The following is a 22,500-nucleotide window of genomic DNA, read 5'->3' on the forward strand; positions in this document are numbered from 1 at the left end:
AAGGCAAAGATGGAGAAAGGGATGGTGAAGAGGAAGGAGATGGAGAAAAAAGAGAGAAGAAGGAGAAGGAGGAGGAAGAGGAGAAGGAGATGGAGAAGAAAGAGAGAAGAAGGAGAAAGAGGAGGAGGAGATGGTGAAGAGGAAGGAGATGGAGAAGAAAGAGAGAGGAAAAGGCAAAGAAGGAGGAGGAGATGGTGAAGAAGGAGATGGAGAAAAAAGAGAGGAGGAAGAGAAGGAGGAGGAGGAGATGGTGAAGAAGGAGATAGAAGAAAGAGAGGAGAAGGCAAAGATGGAGGAAGGGATGGTGAAGAGGAAGGAGATGGAGAAGAAAGAGAGGAGGAGGAGGAGGAGGAGATGGTGAAGAAGGAGATGGAGAAGAAAGAGAGGAGAAGGCAAAGATGGAGGAAGGGATGGTGAAGAGGAAGGAGATGGAGAAGAAAGAGAGGAGGAGGAGGAGGAGGAGATGGTGAAGAGGAAGGAGATGGAGAAAAAAGAGAGAAGAAGGAGAAGGAGGAGGAAGAGGAGAAGGAGATGGAGAAGAAAGAAAGAAGCAGGAGAAAGAGGAGGAGGAGGAGATGGTGAAGAGGAAGGAGATGGAGAAGAAAGAGAGAGGAAAAGGCAAATAAGGAGGAGGAGATGGTGAAGAAGGAGATGGAGAAAAAAGAGAGGAGGAAGAGAAGGAGGAGGAGGAGATGGTGAAGAAGGAGATGGAGAAGAAAGAGAGAAGGAGGAGGAGGAGGAGGAGGAGGAGGAGATGGTGAAGAAGGAGATGGGGAAGAAAGAGAGAAGAAGGAGGAGGAGATGGTGAAGAGGAAGGAGATGGAAAAGAGAGGAGAAGGCAAAGAAGGAGGAGGAAACGGTGAAGGGGAAGGAGATGGAGAAGAAAGAAGAAGGAGAAGGAGGAAGGGAAAGAGGAGGAGGAGGAGATGGTGGAGAGGAAGCAGATGGAGAAGAAAGAGAGAAGAAGGAGGAGGAAGAGGAGGAGGAGATGGTGAAGAAAGAAAGAGGAGACGGTGAAGAAGGAGGAGGAGGAAATGGTGAAGAAGGAGATGGAGATGAAAGAGAGAAGAAGGAGAAGGAGGAGATGGTGAAGATGGAGATGGAGAAGAAAGAGAGAGGAGAAGGCAAAGGAGGAGGAGGAGGAGAAGGATGATGAGAAGGGATTCAAATGCTGGACTCCAGAATCATAGTCCAACATTATGCCAACTTAGTGGATTGTAGATCCTGCAATCGAAAGTGATTTGATATTCAGCCAGAAACTGAAACGAGAGAATGTCCGTACGGCTCCGTTTGGAACAACATTCCCTTCCTTTGTGTCTTGGCTCCAATTAAAACTCCAATGAGGAATCTGTCCTTTTTTGGCACGGTGCACGTGGGCACGGTGGCTGCCTCTGAATCCCAGGCGGGATCCCCGAACCTTTCCGGCAGCGAGAGGTCGGGGCTCCTGGGCCGAGGCTGCCCTGTCAATTAAGGCCGCGTCCCCACCTCTCCAAGCGGGACCTCCCCAAGGAGCTGACCTCTGCCTCCGCCATCGCTTCCAATCTTTCTAACCGGCTCAAGAACAGGAACGGCTGCTTAATATGCATTCACGGTGCCTCTGAGATCCCCCAACGGCCCAACACAGAAGCAGTGGAGGAAAGAAAAGCGAGGGATGATGGCAAGGGGAGGACAAAGGAGAGCCGGAGATGGGGAAAGGTAAAGCAATGGTGGCCTTGGGGTCCCATTTGCCCCTTACCTGCCCCAAGTTGTCGAAGTTGTACTTGCGCCGGATCCATTTGTAGTGGGCTCTTTTGCAGTCATCTTTGGTGGAAACGTTTCGGATATCCGGCCCTTCGCAGTAGTAGAATTTGCCTTTAAACAGCTGGGAAATGGATAAATATGGTTCATATTGGAAAAAGATTAAAAAAAAAAGATTTAGAAAACTGGATGAATCCAAATTTATCACTTATGAGGAGAATTGCAGTCATCAAAATGAATGTTTTGTCAATGTGTGTAATGAAGTGCGAATTTTGGTTTACAGATGTTATGTTTAATTGTGTGTTTATGTATTAAAAGGGTAAGTATTACAGTTATTGCATCTCAGCACTCAGAGGCTGGTTGCCATGGAGAAGTAGGCAGAGCCAACTGCCGTTTAGTTGAAGAAGTGCAGAGTTTAAAAAAGAAAGTCAGTCTGTGCTCTGATGAGGCACAGGGAAGATTGATTCTAGGTTGATGGGATCAAGGAGACTCAATTGTTCATTTTGAGTCGGTTTTAAATAAGTTTGGTGACTTCGGGGGAAACCGAAGGAGGTGTTTGCTGGCCAAAAAGCATGAAATGTTACCTGCACTCCCAAAATGCCAAAGATGATGAAGAAAGCGCAGCAGATGAGCACAATGTTGCCGATGGGGCGGAGGGAGGAAATCAGCGTCTCCACGACAAGCTTCAAACCCGGAGCTCTGCTGATGACTCTGGAAAGAAAATCAGCATTGGATTTGATCTACTTGCCGTACTGAAGAGAATAATCATACTTTCCCTTGGTCTTTGATAGCTCTATAGTTTGAGAAACCGCATCCAGAAAATGCTACGCCACCGTGAGATCGTTCACATTGAGTAAACATTTATAAAGAGTGCCAAGTGCATAAATCGTCAATAGATCAGGTTCATTCAATCGTCAATAGAATCACTGCATCAGCTGACAATAGAATCAGGACCACTGAATCATTTGTCAATAGAATGAGATCCATTCAATCATCAATACAATGAAGTCCACTCAATCAATCGCCAATAAAATCAAGTCCACTCAATCAGTTGTCAATAGAACCAGGTTGACTCAATTAATTGTCAATAGAATCAGGTCCACTCAATCATCAATAGAATTAGTAGACCAACTTTCAACAGAATCACTGGATCAACTATCAATAAAATCAAGTCCACTCAATCAGTTGTCAATAGAACCAGGTTGACTCAATTAATTGTCAATAGAATCAGGTCCACTCAATCAACAGAATTAGTAGACCAACTTTCAATAGAATCACTGGATCAACTATCAAAATCAAGTCCACTCAATCAGTTGTCAATAGAAACAGGTTGACTCAATTAATTGTCAATAGATTCAGGTCCACTCAATCATCAATAGAAGTAGTAGACCAACTTTCAATAGAATCACTGGATCAACTATCAAAATCAAGTCCACTCAATCAGTTGTCAATAGAACCAGGTTGACTCAATTAATTGTCAATAGAATCTGGTCCACTCAATCATCAATAGAATTAGTAGACCAACATTCAACAGAATCACTGGATCAACTATCAATAAAATCAAGTCCACTCAATTAGTTGTCCATAGAATCACTGAATCAATTGTCAATAGAGTCAGGTCCGCTCAATTAATCATCAATAGAACCAAGTCTACTCAATTAATTGACAATACAATCAGGTCCACTCAAGCATCAATAGATATTGGGAAATCAACTGTCAATAGAATCAGGTCCACTTAATCAGTCATCAAGAGAATCAGAACCACTCAATCATTTGCCAACAGAACCAAGTCTATTTAATTAATTTACTCAATCGTCCATAGAATCACTGGATCAGCTATCAATAACATCAAGTCCACTGGATCAACTGTCAATTCAATCGTCCACTGAATCAACTGCCAATAGGATCAAGTCCACCCAATCGATTATCAATACAATCAGATCCAGTAAACCAATTGCAAATAAAATCGGACCCGTTGAATCAATCGTCAATACAGTCAGACCCACTGTATCAATTGCCAATTGGTTTACAGTAGAGTTGTGGTGAATTGATTCATTATTCAACAAGTGACTCATTGGATCTACTCAATGGGACTGAACATGATGCCCACATTTGGTGACCAATGACATGAATTTGTATGGCGAAACAACGAGAAACTTTATCCAAATATTTTGGGAGATCAAGATGGCTTCCTATCTTGGTCTCTATGGGAATTGTTTATTTTTTCCTTCCTTTGTCTTTCCCAGAAACAAGGAAAAGTGTGGGTTAAAAGACCCACAGAAGCAACACCACAAGAAAGTACCGTAAAGGCCGTAAAGTGCGCAGCAGACGGAGGACGCGGAGGATCCCTAAAATCTTCGCTCCGCCGGCCGAGGCCATGGAGACAATGATGTCCACAATGGACACGAAGACCAGGACCCCGTCCAGGACGTTCCAGCTGCTCTGGAGATACGTGTGTTTGCCCGAAAAGAAGCCCAGGGCCACAACCTGCAAAAAGACAAGAAGCCGTTGAGATCTCCTTTCAAAACTTGGTAGTCCAAGTGTTCTTTACTGGACATCCGAAATATTGCAAAACTTCAAATCGTCCCAGTGAATGGCTGGGAGTAATACCATTGTGTTCTGATGGGTCGATACACACAAACTTTATTTTGTGCACATAATTAATATTGTATCAAATTGCCTACCGTTTTGGGTATCAGGTGGATATGAATCATACATGAATTTTGTGTTTACACAAAACTTCGTATTTACACGAAACTTTGTGAATTTCGAGTCCTATTTTCATAATATCTCAACATCATTCCCTGTGAATGGCTGAGAGTAACACCTTTGTGTTCTGATGGGTCAATACACACAAACTTTATTTCATGCACATAATTAATATTGTATTAAATTGCCTACCGTTTTGGGTATCAGATGGATATGAATCATAAATGAATTTCGTGTTTGCATGAAACTTCGTGTTTACACGAAACTTTGTGAATTTTGAGTCCTATTTTCATGATATCTCAACACCATTCCCTGTGAATGGCTGAGAGTAACACCTTTGTGTTCTGATGGGTCAATACACACAAACTTTATTTCATGCACATAATTAATATTGTATTAAATTGCCTACCGTTTTGGGTATCAGGTGGATATGAATCATAAATGAATTTCGTGTTTGCACGAAACTTCGTGTTTACACAAAACTTCGTGAATTCCGAGTCCTATTTTCATGATAACATCACTACAAATTCTAGAAATCCTGTAAGATTGAGCCCAGGGCAAGGAATATGATGCCAAACCGTATTAATTCAGCAGTTGTTTGACCCAGCCAGATTAGATTGACTGCATCCGTGGGACTTCTGGCAACACTGACCCACCACATTCTCATTTATTTAATGGTTTAGTCTAAATGGGATTCGGGCAACCCATCCCTCTCTTCTGGATTTACCTTAACCATCATCTCGGCAACAAAGATGGCCGTGAAAATGTAGTTGGAGACGCTCAAGAAGACCCGCTCCTGCAGAAAAAGGAACAAGGAGATGATTGTTGAATGGCCACCATATTGGTGGAAGTCCGCTCTCCACTTGCCCTTCTACCCCGACATAAAACCCGGAGGGTTTTGGGGATGGACTGACCACCAACTCACCGTGCTGACGGGGTCGATGTCCGGCCGCTCCAACGCAATGGTGATGCAGTTGAGGAAGATGAAGACAAGGACCACGTGGTCAAACATCTTGTGTGCAATGACCTTCTGGCAGTTGGCCCGGAACCTCGAATGCAAGACGTGACACAGAAAGAGTACATCCACTTATCTTTCTCTAGTCTCCATTTGGATAGCTGTCCCCCCGCTACCTATTGATTTGGTTCAAAATACTGTGAGTTTTATTTGTGCCCAAAGTTTGGGATTGGGGCTCATCTTTCCATTTGCGAGATCTTGAAAACACAACAGATCAGGATGCAAGAAACGGGGAATAACAGCAGAAAAAAGAAGAGGGATATCGCACTTGTATTTGGCATCTCTTACCTATTTTGAGGTGAAAACAAATAGAGAGACCAGTCCTCATGAGTCTTGCACCATTCCGGCTTGTAGGGCTCCAAGGCCTTGCGGATCCGGTAGCAGTAACTCTGGAAGGATCGAGGCAATGTGATTGTTATTATAATTATTTGATGCACAACAAGATTAGTGCACAGCAAACAAGATCACTATGCTGGCTTTGGATTCGATCACACGTCGGATACTTCCCAAGTGTGTAGGACTATGTGATGTATTGGCGAATAATGCATGCACATCCAAGTAGGGTGGCCTTTTGCAGCTGACAGATGATAATTTTGTCAGCGCTGATGATGATGATGATGATGATGATGATGATGATGATGATGATGATGTTTATTTATACCCCATGTTTTCTCTCCAGCTTCCGGAGCTACTCCAAGTGTCCGCCATGTTGGAGTATTTTTGTGTAAGTATGAAATGTTGAATCAAGTGTTTTTGCTGTTTGCAACTGTGTGTTCCAGCAACAAAACAGTTAACAGCAGGCCAGTTTGATTGATAGCCTGCTGCAGCCTATAGGCCTTGACTTCCAGCCTGAGAGGAGGTTCTTCCTTGGACCGTGGAATGTGCTGTTATCAGTAGTCTGTGTGTGCTCTGCTGAACGGCAAGAAGAGAAGCATGTCTGCTTCTAGTGATGGACTTTGCAACTTGTAAATATCTTTGTATATATGGAATAAATCTTTGAACTGCTGCCTTCAGCTGATTAACCGGGCCGGGCTGTGGCGCAGCTGGCTAGTAACCAGTTGCAATAAATCACTACTGACCGAAAGGTCATGAGTTCAAAGCCCGGATCGGGTTAAGCCCCTGACCATTAAATAGCCCGGCTTGTTGTTGACCTATGCAGCCCCGAAAGACAGTTGCATCTGTCAAGTAGGGAGATTTAGGTACGCTTTATGCGGGAGGCTAATTTAACTAATTTACAACACCATAAAAAACTGCCAGCAAAACACAAGGAAAGGAATGAGGAAGTACAGCCACTAGTGGACAGTGAAGCAACAGCTCCCCCTGTGGCCGGAATCGTGAAGCTGGAAAAATGTTAAATGCCTCTGTGTCTGTCTATACTGTATGTTGTTTGTCTGTTGGCATTGAATGTTTGCCATATATGTGTTCATTGTAATCCGCCCTGAGTCCCCTTCGGGGTGAGAAAGAAGGGCGGAATATAAATACTGTAAATAAATAAATAAATAAACAACTGTGAGGTGTCTTTTGTCGGTACTGCTTCTCCGGACGAGCAAGCAGTCTGACCGAGGAGGAATTGGTGAGGGACAAAGGTTTACCAATTAATCAGGGTGCTGTGGAGCTGATTGTTCTTAAAATCTCACCCTGACACACCATCCATCACCCCTTGAGCCTCCTCCCCGCCAAGTACTACCTCTACTTCTTTTTTCGCCCGTTTTCTGTCCCTAACCAACTTTTCGATCTCTAGCTAACTGTACCCGAAATACAGAGAAACATTACAGAAGGATAAACTCACATCCTCCAGGTCATCCTCCAAGTCCAGCAGTTCGTCCTTGTGGCCGTCCATGTGCAGGTAGAACTCATTGGGCACGTGAAGCATTTTCCCGTTGCAGTCCTGATACTCGGCGGGGAGGACGGCCACGGGGGCCAGGCTCAAGGGATGGTGGACGCCGGATACTTGGAGCAGCTCCGGAAGCTCCAAGGTGCTCCGGACATCCAAGGATTCGGCCCGGCAGTGGAGCGGCGTCCTTCCCGCGGCGCTGAGCTTGTTGTCCTCGGCCTCGTCGTCGGTGCTGCCCTTGCCTTCGCCGGAGAGCAAGGACTCCCGTTCCCCGCACTGGCTCTTCTTCTTCAGGCTGGGGGCCCGTCCCAGGCTGTTCCAGCTGGAGCGGCGGCTGCCCCAGTTGCTACTGGTGCCCCAGTGGGCGCAAGGGGTGCTGCGGAGGCTGGACTGGGAGAGGGAGAAGCCAGGTGAGGGCTGGCACTCACACCACATTCCATTGTCCCACCCCACCCGAAATGCAAATGGTTGTCAAATACCAAGGATTTCTGGTCAAAGCTCATGGGGTCGACCGAAGCGTTGCTCCCTCTCCGGGAGTCCAGAAAGGGGTAGACCGAGTCCATGTGCGGGGAGCCCTTGGGGGAGGGCATCGGCGTGGCGGCAGTGCGCAGGATGATAGGTGGCGGCATGCTGCCCTTGCCCTCCAGGTGACCGTTGGGCGTCACGGCCAGAGAGTACATCTTCAACTCTGCAAAACCAAGAGGACAGGAGAATATTGGGACAATAGGGAGATCCGCGGAGTTTACAAACACAGCATTTCTCTGTGGTCAAGGTGCACCAGAAGGACCTACAGATCCCTAGAAAAACGTTCTCTCCAGGACTTTCTGACCAAAGGTCCGCCATCCTCTTCACATCATGGTCAGTGAGGTGCCCCATAGGATGGCAACTTCAATGTTCCACAGAAACTAATACACAGAGACATTATTCTTTGGATGTTGGAGATGCCATATTGTCATCTGGACCAGTCACCATTGGTGGTATCTCCTTCATCTAAGTAAATGGATCTTAGTACTGCTCTTCAACTTTGCATGTTTAATTAATTAATTCTCTCTTAGGAATCTTAAAGTCCTCCAGTGCAACCCTCAGGTCAGCTTCTGCCAGAGGTTCTCCACAGAGTAATGCTGGAGGACTTAGTGAGTTCTAGAGTGTCTAGGTTCCTCTACCAGAGGTTCTCCATAGAGTCACGCTGGAAGACCTAATGAATTCTAGAGTGTCTAGGTTCCTCTTCCAGAGGTTCTCCATAGAGTCATGCTGGAAGACCTAATGGGTTCTAGTCTAGGTTCCTCTTCCAGAGGTTCTCCATAGAGTCATGCTGGAAGACCTAATGAGTTCTAGTCTAGGTTCCTCTTCCAGAGGTTCTCCATAGAGTCATGCTGGAAGACCTAATGAGTTCTAGTCTAGGTTCCTCTTCCAGAGGTTCTCCATAGAGTAATGCTGGAAGACCTAATGATTCTAGAGTGTCTAGGTTCCTCTTCCAGAGGTTCTACATAGAGTTCTACATCAGGAGGTACTACTGAGTTCTAGGGTGTCTCAGTTCCTCTACTGGAGGTTCTCCATAGTCAGGTAGGATGACGTAATGAGTTCTAGAGTGTCTAGGTTCCTCTTCCAGAGGTTCTCCATAGAGTCATGCTGGAAGACCTAATGAGTTCTAGTCTAGATTCCTCTTCCAGAGGTTCTCCATAGAGTCATGCTGGAAGACCTAATGAGTTCTATTCTAGGTTCCTCTTCCAGAGGTTCTGCATAGAGTCATGCTGGAAGACCTAATGAGTTCTAGTCTAGGTTCCTCTTCCAGAGGTTCTCCATAGAGTCATGCTGGAAGACCTAATGAGTTCTAGTCTAGGTTCCTCTTCCAGAGGTTCTCCATAGAGTCATGCTGGAAGACCTAATGAGTTCTAGAGTGTCTAGGTTCCTCATCCAGAGGTTCTACATAGAGTTCTACATCAGGAGGTACTACTGAGTTCTAGGGTGTCTACGTTAATCTACCAGAGGTTCTCCATAGAGTCAGGCAGGATGACCTAGTGAGTTCTAGAGTGCCTAGGTCACTCTACTGGAAGTTCTCCATTAGTCTGGAGAACCTAGAGATTCCTGGAGGGAACGTCTCTCTAGGAAGATCTAAGTCCTTCCATGGCATCATGTTGGAGGACTTGTAGGAATCTAGGCATCTCTAGGTTTGGAGTTTGACCATATCGTCAGGCTGAAGGACCTACATATTTCAAGAGAGATCATCTCACTAGGAATCTCTAGACCCTTCTGCCAGAGGTTGACTACAGAGCACTATCCTGGAGCATAAAGCAATTTCTAGAGATAAGGTATTTCTAGGAATATCTAGATTGACCATAGAGTCATGGTGGAGGATCTAAGGATTCGATAGAGAACACTTCTGGGTCCAACCTTTGTGCCTTTATCTAAGTCAGGAAGGACTTTGTAGAGCTAATCTGTGGAACCCACTGCCACAAGACGTAGTCATGTGACTTGGGAAAGTTGGGAGATTCCGGTCAGGACATACAGCTCCATCTTGTGGCAGTGAGTTCCACAGATTCACTTTGCCAAGTCCTTCTTTTCCCACTCATTTGATCTAAATCTCCCACTTTGAGAAGGGGAGAGAAGCCGAAACCTTTGCTAACATTTCCATAAAACTGATTTTATTCCATGTTGCCCTGTGATCGCATGATAAGGAGCAGGAAATAAAAATTCCAATAAGTCAGAAATATGAATGTCATAAAACCTACTTTATCCCTTAGATAAAGCGATCCCTCCTATTATTGAACGGACTAATCCCTACAGCGGCGAACATTACGTAACTTTATGTATAATTTGCTATGCTGCAGAAGCACTAAAAAAAATCCTATTAGTGAATTGCAAATATGCCAAGGTGCATAATGTGGGATGCTGGTCATTATTTTCATCCTCCATGCAACTGCATTAATATGATTTTTTGCTCTCTTCCCACTGCATTTCTGCCTTTGGTTTGTTGTCAATTCATCCAGCTTTAAGCTATTAAGTGAGTCCCTCTGAATAAGGAAACTTCCTTTTAAAAATTCTATGTATTTTAACTGTGCATTAAATAATAATAATAAAATTATTATTTATGCTGCTGTGGACTCAACTTGTTGTATTTCTAATAATAATAAAATAATAATAATAACAATAATAATAATAATATATTATTATTATTATTATTATTAATAATAATAATAATAATAATAATTCCTCCTCTAAATGCAATCCTCCAAGAATGGGAAACTGTTATGGGACCACCAAGTTAAAATGCAATTTCTGCCCAAGATTTCGGTTTTTCATTCTAATTCAGTTAGAATATTTTAAAAAATACTAAAATAATTGCCAATTGGGAAAACCGCGAAGCACTTTAAGACTGGTTCCATGCAAAATTCAGAGCACTTTTTGCCTCTCGTGCTCTGGAAATTGTGTATTTCTGTGCAGAAATTGTATCCCATGCACAGAAATGACAGCTTGCAATGCAACAACAACAAAACAAGAACCCATGCTTGCGAAATATTCACACAATACATCCCGAATGACGAAACTGACGGGGGGGAAAGAAAGTGTGGATTTTTCTTTTTCTTGAGAAATTGCAAGTCGCTTCTGGTGTGAGAGAATTGGCTGTCTGCAAGGACGTTGCCCAAGATGTTTTACCATCCTGTGGGAGGCTTCTCTCATGTCCCCGGATGGGAAGCTGGAGCTGACAGATGGGAGCTCACCGTAGACGTCTCCAAGGTCATGTGGCTGGCATGACTGCATGGAGTGCCGTTACCTTCCTGTTACTATTGATCTACTCACATTTGCATGTTTTCAAACTGCTAGGTTGGCAGAAGCTGGAGCTGACAGACGGGAGCTCACTGTAAACGTCTCCAAGGTCATGTGGCTGGCATGACTGCATGGAATGCCGTTACCTTCCTGCCGGAGCAGTACCTATTGATCTACTCACATTTGCATGTTTTCGAACTGCTAGGTTGGCAGAAGCTGGAGCTGACAGACGGGAGCTCACTGTAAACGTCTCCAAGGTCATGTGGCTGGCATGACTGCATGGAATGCCGTTACCTTCCTGCCGGAGCAGTACCTATTGATCTACTCACATTTGCATGTTTTCGAACTGCTAGGTTGGCAGAAGCTGGAGCTGACAGACGGGAGCTCACTGTAAACGTCTCCAAGGTCATGTGGCTGGCATGACTGCATGGAATGCCGTTACCTTCCTGCCGGAGCAGTACCTATTGATCTACTCACATTTGCATGTTTTCGAACTGCTAGGTTGGCAGAAGCTGGAGCTGACAGACGGGAGCTCACTGTAAACGTCTCCAAGGTCATGTGGCTGGCATGACTGCATGGAATGCCGTTACCTTCCTGCCGGAGCAGTACCTATTGATCTACTCACATTTGCATGTTTTCGAACTGCTAGATTGGCAGAAGCTGGGGCTAACAGCGGGAGATCACCCCGCTCCCAGGATTCAAACTGCCAACCTTTCGGCCAGCAGTCTTGCCGGCACAAGGGTTGAACCCACTGCACCACCAAGGGCTCCTGACTCTGAAATGGTTTGGCATAGCGGCCTACTTGCCCGAAGCACGAAGTTCCTTCAGCTTCTCCAGCTCTTCCTCAAAGTTGATGGAGGTTTTGTCCTCATCCGTGTCCGACCGGTTGGCATCGCCCTGCGGAAGGGAAGGAAAATAGGACTTGAAGGTCTTCGTCATGCTGATAAACTACAAATCCCTTCCCATGGAGAGCCAATGGGTGTGTGTGCGCACTGCAAAATTAATGCAGATTAACCCCACTTGAGCTGTCATATCTCCAGGCTATGGAATATTAGAAGCTGTTGTTTGCACCCTTTGGAGTGGGAAGACTCAAGACTTTGCAAAACTACAACTCCCAAGAGCAAATACCATTAAGCCATCACAGTCAAATTGAGGTCAAACTGCATTCATTCAACTTGGGCCCTTCATGTGTTTTGGACTTCAACTCCCACAATTCCTAACAGCCTCAGGTCCTTTCTTTTCCACCTGTCATTTAAGGGCTCCTTAATTACCTCCCCACTAAAAGAGGTACCTATTTATCTACTCGCATTTCTGCTTTCGACCTGCTAGATAGGCAGGACTTAGTACAGTGGGTTAGCCTGCTGTGCTAAGTCCTGTTTAATTGTGTAGTACTTACTTACCGTATATACTCGAATATAAGCCGACCCAAATATAAGCTGACCCGAATATAAGCCGAGGCACCTTATTTTATCACAAAAAAACTGGGATAACTTATTGACTCGAGTATAAGCCAAGGGTGGGAAATGTAGCAGTTACGGGTAAATTTCGAAATAAAAATAGATACCATCGAGGCATCAGTAGGTTAAATGTTTTTGAATATTTACCGTATTTCAAAGAAAAGCAATAAACTAGCTCTATAAGTGGAAAAGTAGGGGCAACAAAAACAATGTGGTATCAACAATAACCCAATAATAATAATAATAATAATAATAATAATAATAATAATAATAATAATAATAAAAACTTCATTTGGATCCCACCCTATCTCCCCATGAGGAATCAGGCCGGCTTCCAACATAGTAACAGGCAAACATTCAAAGCCTACATAAACAATGCAGAGCTAGATGTAAATCTATAATTATATATACAGTAGAGTCTCACTTATCCAAGCTAAACAGGCTGGCAGAATGTTGGATAAGCGAATATCTTGGATAATAAGGAAGGATTAAGGAAAAGCCTATTAAACATCAAATTAGGTTATGATTTCACAAATTAAGCACCAAAACATCATATTATACAACAAATTTGACAGAAAAGGTAGCTCAATACGCAGTAATGTTACATTGTAATTACTGTATTTAGGAATTTAGCACCAAAATATCACGATATATTGAAAACATTGACTACAAAAATGGCTTGGATTATCCAGAAGCTTGGATAAGCAAGGCTTGGATAAGTGAGACTCTACTGTAGTTCAATACGCAGTAATGTTATGTTGTAATTACTGTATTTATGGATTTAGCACCAAAATATCACTACAGTAGAGTCTCACTGGCAAAGTGAGCACCCGTCAATTAAAAATAAAAAATAGCCCCTGCTCGTTGCTGACCTAGCAACCCGAAAGATAGTTGCATCTATCAAGTAGGAAATAAGGTACCACTTATAAAAAGTGGGGAGGCAAATTTAACTAATTTACGACGTTGGAATGAGGAAGTGCAGTCACAGTGGATGATGAAGCAGCTGCTCCCCCTGTGGCCAGAATTGAACATCCCCTCAGGAGAAGGTTAAATTGCCTCTGCGTCTGTCTCTGTCTCGGTTCTGTGTGTATATGGGCATTGAATGTTTGCCCTAGATGTGTATAATGTGAGTCCCCTTTGGGGTGAGAAGGGTGGATTATAAATACTGTAAATATAATAATAATAATAATAATAATAATAATAATAATAATAATAATAATAATAATAATATCTGACTAGAAGATCAGGGGGCAGAGGACTCTTACAAGTCAAACAAGCAGTCAAAGAAGAAGAACATGCCCTGGCAGAAGATGTAAAGCAAAGTGAAGAACCTGCTTTGATTGAAGTCAAAAATCAGAAACTCCTCAAAGCACAGCAGACAAAACACCCGTACAAGAAAACTGCACTACAAACTAGAGCTGACAGCTGGCACAACAAAACACTGCATGGAAAGTTCCTTGACAAAATTGAAGGAAAAGCTGATAAGGAGAAGACCTGGCTCTGGCTCACGAATGGGACCCTGAAGAAGGAGACAGAAGGCCTGATCCTTGCAGCCCAGGAGCAAGACATCAGGACAAAGGCAATTCAGGCCAAGATGGAAAAATCAGCTGATGACCCAAAGTGCAGACTGTGCAAGGAAACCGATGAAACCATTGATCATCTCCTCAGCTGCTGTAAGAAAATTGCACAGACAGACTACAAACAGAGGCACAACTATGTGGCCCAAATGATTCATTGGAACTTATGCCTCAAGTATCACCTCCCTGCAGTTACGAACTGGTGGGATCACAAACCTGCAAAGGTCATGGAAAATGAACACGCAAAGATACTGTGGGACTTCCGAACCCAGACTGACAAAGTTCTGGAACACAACACACCAGACATCACAGTTGTGGAAAAGAACAAAGTTTGGATCATTGATGTTGCCATCCCAGGTGACAGTCGCATTGAAGAAAAACAACAGGAAAAACTCAGCCGCTATCAGGACCTCAAGATTGAACTTCAAAGACTCTGGCAGAAACCAGTGCAGGTGGTCCCGGTGGTGATGGGCACACTGGGTGCCGTGCCAAAAGATCTCAGCCGGCATTTGGAAACAATAGACATTGACAAAATTACGATCTGTCAACTGCAAAAGGCCACCTTACTGGGATCTGCACGCATCATCCGAAAATACATCACACAGTCCTAGACACTTGGGAAGTGTTCGACTTGTGGTTTTGCGAAACGAAATCCAGCATATCTATCTTGTTTGCTGTGTCATACAACGTCGTCGTGTCAATAATAATAATAATAATAAACTTTTCCCAATTAGGGAACCAATTAGGAAATCACAAAAATTGTGTTACGTAGTGATATCAACCAGCTAGTCTGGGCTCTCTGCCTAACTAGATACCAGCTGTCTTGAGAAAACGAATGGAAATCTTGAATTTCCATCTCCTTCTTGAAATTGGTCCACCAAAAACTCAAGCCGGGTTCCAAGTTGGGAACGAACCCTCTTTTTGAAGCTACTGTCCCTTTTCTATCGTTCTCAGTCTCATGCCAACACGCAGCTTGGCAGCCAAGCCAAAACCTGCCTTGCCAGGGAGCGGACAGACGCATGGAGACGGAGAGAAACACAATTGATCCGCAGCTGTCTATCCGGCGGAATGAGCCATTAGCATTATTATTGGTGATTTTGGCCAAGCCAGCCAAAAAAGGAAAGCCAATGAGAAAGAGGAGCCGCTTTTGTTCCAAGAAGAAGAGAGAAAAATAATCCTGGGATGCTTTCCCAAACAAACACAAGCCCATCTGACCTCCGCTCCGGACCTCTTTGGCTTGGACGCAGACGGCATCGGGAGCAGATTTTAGACGGATATCTTCGGCACATTGGGTCGCACATCATCCCCGGCCCTCATTCCAAGGCACAGCTTGTTTCTCTGGATGGAGATGCAATGGCTGATGAATGAGGGAGATCTGGAGGAAAGCCCAGCTCAGACCAAGCAAACGGTCATCTCCAAGCCTGAAGCCTGCATTGCTTCACTATTATGAAATCACTGGAGATTGCACTGCTTTCCATTCAATGGAGACCCAAATCTTCTATGTCATGGGGCCAGAAATCCACATTGACTTCAATGTATGGTAGCCATACAACCGGGAGAGATACTATTGCTTGCATTTACCGGAGACCAGTATTGTCTATGCCATGATGTCAGGAACCCATGTTGACTTCAATTTATGATGGCCTACAACCTGGAGAAATATTCCTATAGCTTCCATCCAATGGAGACCAGTATTGTCTATGCCATGATGTCAGGAACTCACATTGACTTCAGTTTATGGTGAAGCTGGAGAGATATCTCTATACCTTCTATCCAATGGAGACCAGTATTGTCTATGCCATTATGTCAGGAACTTACGATGACTTGAGTTTATGATGGTCCTACAACCTGGAGAGATGTCCCTATCACTTCCATTCAATGGAGACCAGTATTGTCTATGCCATGATGTCAGGAACTCACATTGACTTCAGTTTAGGGTGGTCCTAGAACCTGGAGAGATATCTCTATAGCTTTCATCCAACGGAGACCAGTATTGTCTATGCCGTGATGTCAGGAACCAATGTTGACTTCAATTTATGATGGCCCTAGAACCTGGAGAGATATCCCTATCGCTTCCATCCAATGGAGACCAATATTGTCTATGCCATGATGTCAGGAACCCATGTTGACTTCAATTTATGATTGTCTACAACCTGGAGAGATATCCCTATAGCTTCCATCCAATGGAGACCAGTATTGTCTATGCCGTGATGTCAGGAACCCATGTTGACTTCAATTTATGGTGGCCCTTCAACTTGGAGAAATATCATCATTCTCATCATCATTATTGCAGCCCATGGGATTAGTTAGAAATCTCCTCTAGCATGGCATTTCCAATAACTTTGGTCAAAATATTTTGCCATTTTAAGCCACTGGATCTGGTCCGATTCTATGGTGATCCCTCATTCTTTATGACTGCATTCTTTATAATAAACTAGCTTGAGGACCCGGCGGTGCCCGGGTCATTTGAGAAAGGCATTGTTTGCCTGTGTTCCAAGTTTAGGTCCAGGATCAGTGGGGTTCAGTGGGTGCAGGTGAACTATAACTCCCATATGAAAGTCCCATCATCCATGGTCCATGCCACTCCAAACAGCACCGGGATGTATAGTAGGTCATGGGGACTGTATGTGTCAAGTTTGGTCTTGATCAGACATTGGTGGGGGTTGTAGTGGTCTCAGGAAGTGAGTGAAGATACTACAGTTCCCATCATCCATGGTCCAAACTCTTCCAATTCACACCAGGATGTAGAGTGGGTAATGGGGCCTGTGTGTGCCAAGTTTGGTACTGATTCGTTGTTGGTGGGAGTCACAGTGCTGTAAGGAAGCCAGTGAAGGTATTGCAAGTCCCATCATCCATGGTATATCCTCCCCCAAACTGCACCAGGGAGTAAAGGGGGTCATGAGGGTTCTGTCTGCCAAGTTTGGTTTAGATATGTCATTGTGGGCATTGCAGTGGCCTGTGGGAGTCATAGCGATTGAAAGTACTACATATCCCATCACCCATGGTCCATCGTCCCGCAAACGGCACCAGGACATAAAGTGCATCATGGGGGTTAAGCGTGTCAAGCTTGGGCCAGGTCCGTCGTTCCTGGTGGTCACAGTGGCCTGTGATAGTGGTGGCCAATCAGAAAGCTGCCACATACAGATGTTGGAAATGTGGGAAACACATAGGTGACTTCATGCATATGTGGTGGAGGTGCCAGAAAGTTAAAAACTTCTGGCAGATGATACATAAGGAAATTGTGAAGATAACTCAAAAGAAATTTGATATGAAACCGGCATATATCCTATTAGGAATAACGGATTTTCTGATGGACCCAAATACGGAAAAACTCTTTACATATATGGTGACGGCAGCCAGGATTTGTCTGGCAAAACTATGGAAAACACAAGAAACGCCATCGAGGGAAAATTGGCTTTTAAGACTTTTAGAAATTAAAAACATGGACTTGTTGACTCAATTTATAAAACAGGACGATGCTACAAGACATGAGACAAATTGGTCTCTACTGAGAGATTATATGAGTAAAGAAAGTATGAATTATATGTAATTATAGTAAGAAATTAACTTAGGATTTAAATGCACCTAAGTGTGCCGCAGAAATTAATCCCACCTTGGAAAAGGTGCTGTCATGCAAAAGGGCCGGAAGGCGAATCGGGGGGGGGGGGGGGGTTGTTGGTTGTTGATGTTTTTTATTGTTTGTATGTTGGTTTGTTTTTTCTTTTTCTATGTGTTGCATTTTATGTATTACAAAACTCATAAATAAAAAGTTAAAAAAAGAAACCTGCCACATACACACATACATACACTGCCCGCCACATACAAACATTGACATATAGATAGATAGATAGATAGATAGATAGATAGATAGATAGATAGATAGATAGATAGATAGATAGATTAAAACAGGACCAATAGAACCACATGGAACACAAAAAATAAATTAAAAATAAAACACATTCCAATAAAACACTGAAAATGAAACAAACCAAATGCTTAACATTCATACAGTAGGCCTGCCCCTATTTGCAGATTTCATCGACCTGCACGTGACAATATATGTCCTCTCTAGACCATTTCGAGGTCCTACAAAATGTTCTATGACAGGGGTCCCCAAACTTTTAAAGCAGAGGGCCGGTCCACAATCCTTCAGACTGTTGAGGGGCCGAATTATCATTTGAAAAAAAAACCCGAACAAATTCCTATGCACACTGCACGTATCTTATTTGTATTGCAAAACAACAACAACAATAACAATGAAAGAACAATACAATATTTAAAAATCAAAACAATTTTAACCAACATAAACCTATCAGGATTTCAATAGGAAATGTGGGCCTGCTTCTGGCCAATGAGATAGTCAGGTTAATTAGGATTGTTGTTGTTGTTGTGTGCCTTCAAGTCATTTCAGACTCTGGGGGAGCCTAAGCCTAAAATTATTTATTTATTCATTTACTACATTTATTTACTACATTTATATCCCACCCTTCTCACCCCAAAGGGGACTCAGAGCAGCTATATGTACATACAATATATTATATTATTAGCATAGCACAATATTAGCATTATATATTACTATATTGAACTATATCACTGTACTGTAATATTATATGTAATATATAACATATAATTAATATTATTATATGGTATTATTATTAGTATTATATTGTATAAAATGATAATATTATTATCAATATCATATGTATATACAATATATTATATTATTAAAACTGATATAAAATATTATATTATAAATGAGGGCGGGGGCCAGGTAAATGACCTTGGAGGGCCGCATCCGGCCCCCGGGCCTTAGTTTGGGGACCCCTGCTCTATGATATGCTTCCATTGGATGTTGGCCATGGAATTGTGCCTGGTGATGGAAACTCATACTTTCTCAGCCTCAAAGGGAGGCTCTCAACATATGCTACCAAGGAAAGCTCCAAATAGGTTCACCGGAGAGTCACCGTAAATCAGAAATGGCTCAAATTCCCCCAACAGCAAATACTACAGACCCCAGGGTCGCATCACGACAAGGATGAGATTACGGAAACGCAACCCTCAAAAGGCAGGATCAAGGAGGGATCTGAGCAATGGAGGAAATGAAGGGGAAAGCATCACTTAAGGACGGCACGGAGAGGTTCCTTCCCTTTCCGGAGACGGCGAGCGTCTGTCGTTGCTGCCGACGTTTAAGCCAATTAGCCCTCCGCTTGGAGCAAGGCTTCGCCGAGTCCCTGCCATTTTTAATTCCGTCAGCCCAGGTTCTGCACAGAGAATTTCCTCAAGCAAAACCATTGCTCTTCAAAGGCTCTAATTGAGGCTTTCTGTCGGGGAAAAAACTTGCCTTCGTGGGCGGCGGCAGGCACCAATTCTGAAATAATATTTGCTTAGTTTTAAATTGTGATTAGATTGTGAAGTTGAAAGGTGCGATCAGAGCCGCCCCTAGGTATTTTTCAAGTGTAGGCGAACAGAATTTTGGCGCCCCCCCTCCCCCAAACCAATCACTGAAAAATAAAAGCGTTGGATAAGCGAAAATGTTGGATAATAAGGAAGTATAAAGGAAAAGCCTATAAAACATCAAATTACATTATTATTATTTTAAAAATTAAGCACCAAAACATCATGTTTTACAACAAATCAATAGAAAAAGCAGTTCAATACATGGTAATGTTATGTAGGAATTACTATATTTGCAAATTTAGCACTAAACATTGAACAGGGATATAGGGCAGTGTGGACTTAGATAACCCAGATAGCCCTCAGTATTAAAAAAAAACTCTAAAATCAGGACAATAAATAAAGAACAACACTCTGAAAACAGAAGAAATCCAGACAGTAAACAATCAGGGACAGCTAACTCCTCCCAAAAAAAGATTCTCCCAGGCAAGAAGAAGCCAGGCCTTGAAGCCACAGGGCCATTAAATGCTAATCAAGGTGATTAATTACAACATTCACATCTGCTTCAAAGAAAAGTTCTTTCTCCCACCCTGGACCTTCTACAGATATATAAACCCCACATACCTAGCTTCCAAGTTCCTACAGACCTCACAATCTCTGAAGGCCCCAAAGGTGGGCTTGCGTGGTGCGAAGGTGGGTCTGCGCTGGCCGGAAAGCCCAGCACGGGCACCAGGAGGCCTATTTCGCCTTATGGTTGGACCGCCTCTGGGTGCGATCTATATATATCTATATCTATATCGAAACTACCACTTCCAGGATTCTGTAGTACTGAGCCATGGCAGTCAAAGTGGTACCAAACTGCATTAATTCCACAGTGTGGACACATTCCGAGAGCTTTGGAAAGTAATGACAGAAAACATCTATATATATAAAAGAGTGATGGCATCACGGCGACCCACAAAACAACAAAACTACAGGCACCCCAACCTCGAAATTTGACAACACAACCCATCATCCATGCCTCTAGGTTGATACAACAAAAAGAAAAGAAAAATAAAGTCCTACTTAGAGGGAGAGGAATAATTGTTTTTATCCAATTGCTGCCACTTAGAAGGCTAAGCTCCGCCCACTTGGTCTCCTCGCAACCCACTCAGCCCAGTGTTAATAAAAGAATAAAAAATAAAATAAATACAAATAATACAATAAAAATAATTAAAAACACTAAAAAATTAATACAATAAAATACTATAACAAAATAACTAAAAATAATACAACAAAATAATAAAATATAATAAATAAAAAAGATAAGTTACAATAAAATTAATTTTAAAAAATACAAATAATGTCAAATAAAAATTCCACAACAACTTTTAACCAATACCACCACCACTTTGCCACAGCAACGTGTGGTTGGGCACAGCTAGTATATATATATATATATATATATATATATATATATATGAGTGATGGAATCCTGGCGACCGACGAAACAACAAAACTAAACACCCCACAACCTCGAAAATTGACAGCACAACCCCTCATCCATGCCTCTAGGTTGATACAACAAAAAGAATAGAAAAATAAAGTCCTAATTAGAGGGAGAGGAATAATTGTTTTTATCCAATTGCTGCCAGTTAAAAGGCTAAGCTCCGCCCACTTGGTCTCCTAGCAACCCACTCAGCCCAGGGGACAGGCAAAGTTAGGCCTCTTCCACACTGCCTATAAAATACAGACACCACCAGATAATGCCACAGCAACGTGTGGCTGGGCACAGCTAGTGTGTGTGTGTGTGTGTCTGTGTGTGTGTGTGTGTGTGTGTGTATATATATATATATATATATATATATATATATATATATCTCGAAACTACCACTTCTAGGATTCTGTACTACTGAGCCATGGCAGTCAAAGTGGTGCCAAACTGCATTAATTCCACAGTGCAGACACATCCCAAGAGCTTTGGAAAGTAATGACAGAAAACATACGGTATATACTCAAAGATAAGCCAAGTTTTTCAGCTCTTATTTATGAGCTGAAAAAGCCTCCGGAGCCTACAGGCTATTGCTTGCAATATGTGACCTATTCCTCCCTTCTCCTCCCTTATCAGTGTATTTTCTTTTGCAAAGCCTCCCTCGCTCTTAATCAAGGGAATGTTTTGAAAAGAGAGACACTTGCAAAGCAGGAAGAAGAAAAATATATATTCATTAATCTTATGAAAGCATTTTCCCCTGAAATATTTGTTAAACTCTCCTACAGATATATAGGCATTAACCCCTTGCAATCTTTTGCCATCTCTATGTACCTTTATATGTGTATCTATCTATATACATTATTTTTATATATGAATTTACCCTCATATGTTTGCAAGTCTCTGCAAATATCTATATAAAGAGAGATGTCTGGATAGATATGAATATATTCTTACCTACCTATATATAGGGCTTGCAAATATTACAGGGGGGAAAATGAACACACAAATATATATAGACATGTCTAGATAGATATGAATATATATATGGCTTGCAAATATTGTAGGGGAAATGCACACACACACACACACACACAGAGGGATTTGCAAATGTTTCGGGGGAAATGAATATGTGAAATTAGTATCTATAATTATAGATCTATATCTAGCTCTGCATGATTTATATAAGCATTGAATGTTTGCCTCTTACTATGTTAGAAGCCGGCCTGAGTCCCCATGGGGAGATAGGGTGGGATCCAAATGAAGTTTTTTATTATTATTATTATTATTATTATTATTATTATTATTATTATTATTTTATTATGACACAGCAAACAAGATAGATATGCTGGATTTCGTATCACAAAACCACAAGTCGAACACTTCCCAAGTGTCTAGGACTGTGTGATGTATTTTCGGATGATGCGTGCAGATCCCAGTAGGGTGGCCTTTTGCAGTTGGCAGATCATAATTTTGTCAATGCCTATTGTTTCCAAATGCCGGCTGAGATCTTTTGGCACGGCACCCAATGTGCCGATCACCAC

At 42.8% G+C, this 22,500-nt stretch overlaps 1 protein-coding gene across 1 annotated transcript in view; it reads right to left on the reverse strand.

Annotated features, from left to right (window-relative positions):
* LOC100552814 (voltage-dependent T-type calcium channel subunit alpha-1H) overlaps positions 1–22,500 on the reverse strand; it is a 233,250-nt gene that overhangs the window by 36,446 nt on the left and 174,304 nt on the right. Inside the window, 9 exon segments of the mRNA XM_062964569.1 lie at positions 1,559–1,861; positions 2,322–2,448; positions 4,040–4,224; positions 5,174–5,242; positions 5,372–5,495; positions 5,750–5,850; positions 7,251–7,685; positions 7,775–7,983; positions 11,867–11,957. Of these exon segments, the coding sequence (XP_062820639.1) occupies positions 1,559–1,861; positions 2,322–2,448; positions 4,040–4,224; positions 5,174–5,242; positions 5,372–5,495; positions 5,750–5,850; positions 7,251–7,685; positions 7,775–7,983; positions 11,867–11,957 (1,644 nt within the window).

The sequence above is a fragment of the Anolis carolinensis genome, unplaced genomic scaffold, assembly GCF_035594765.1.
Source record: "Anolis carolinensis isolate JA03-04 unplaced genomic scaffold, rAnoCar3.1.pri scaffold_13, whole genome shotgun sequence".
Lineage (NCBI taxonomy): Eukaryota > Metazoa > Chordata > Lepidosauria > Squamata > Dactyloidae > Anolis > Anolis carolinensis.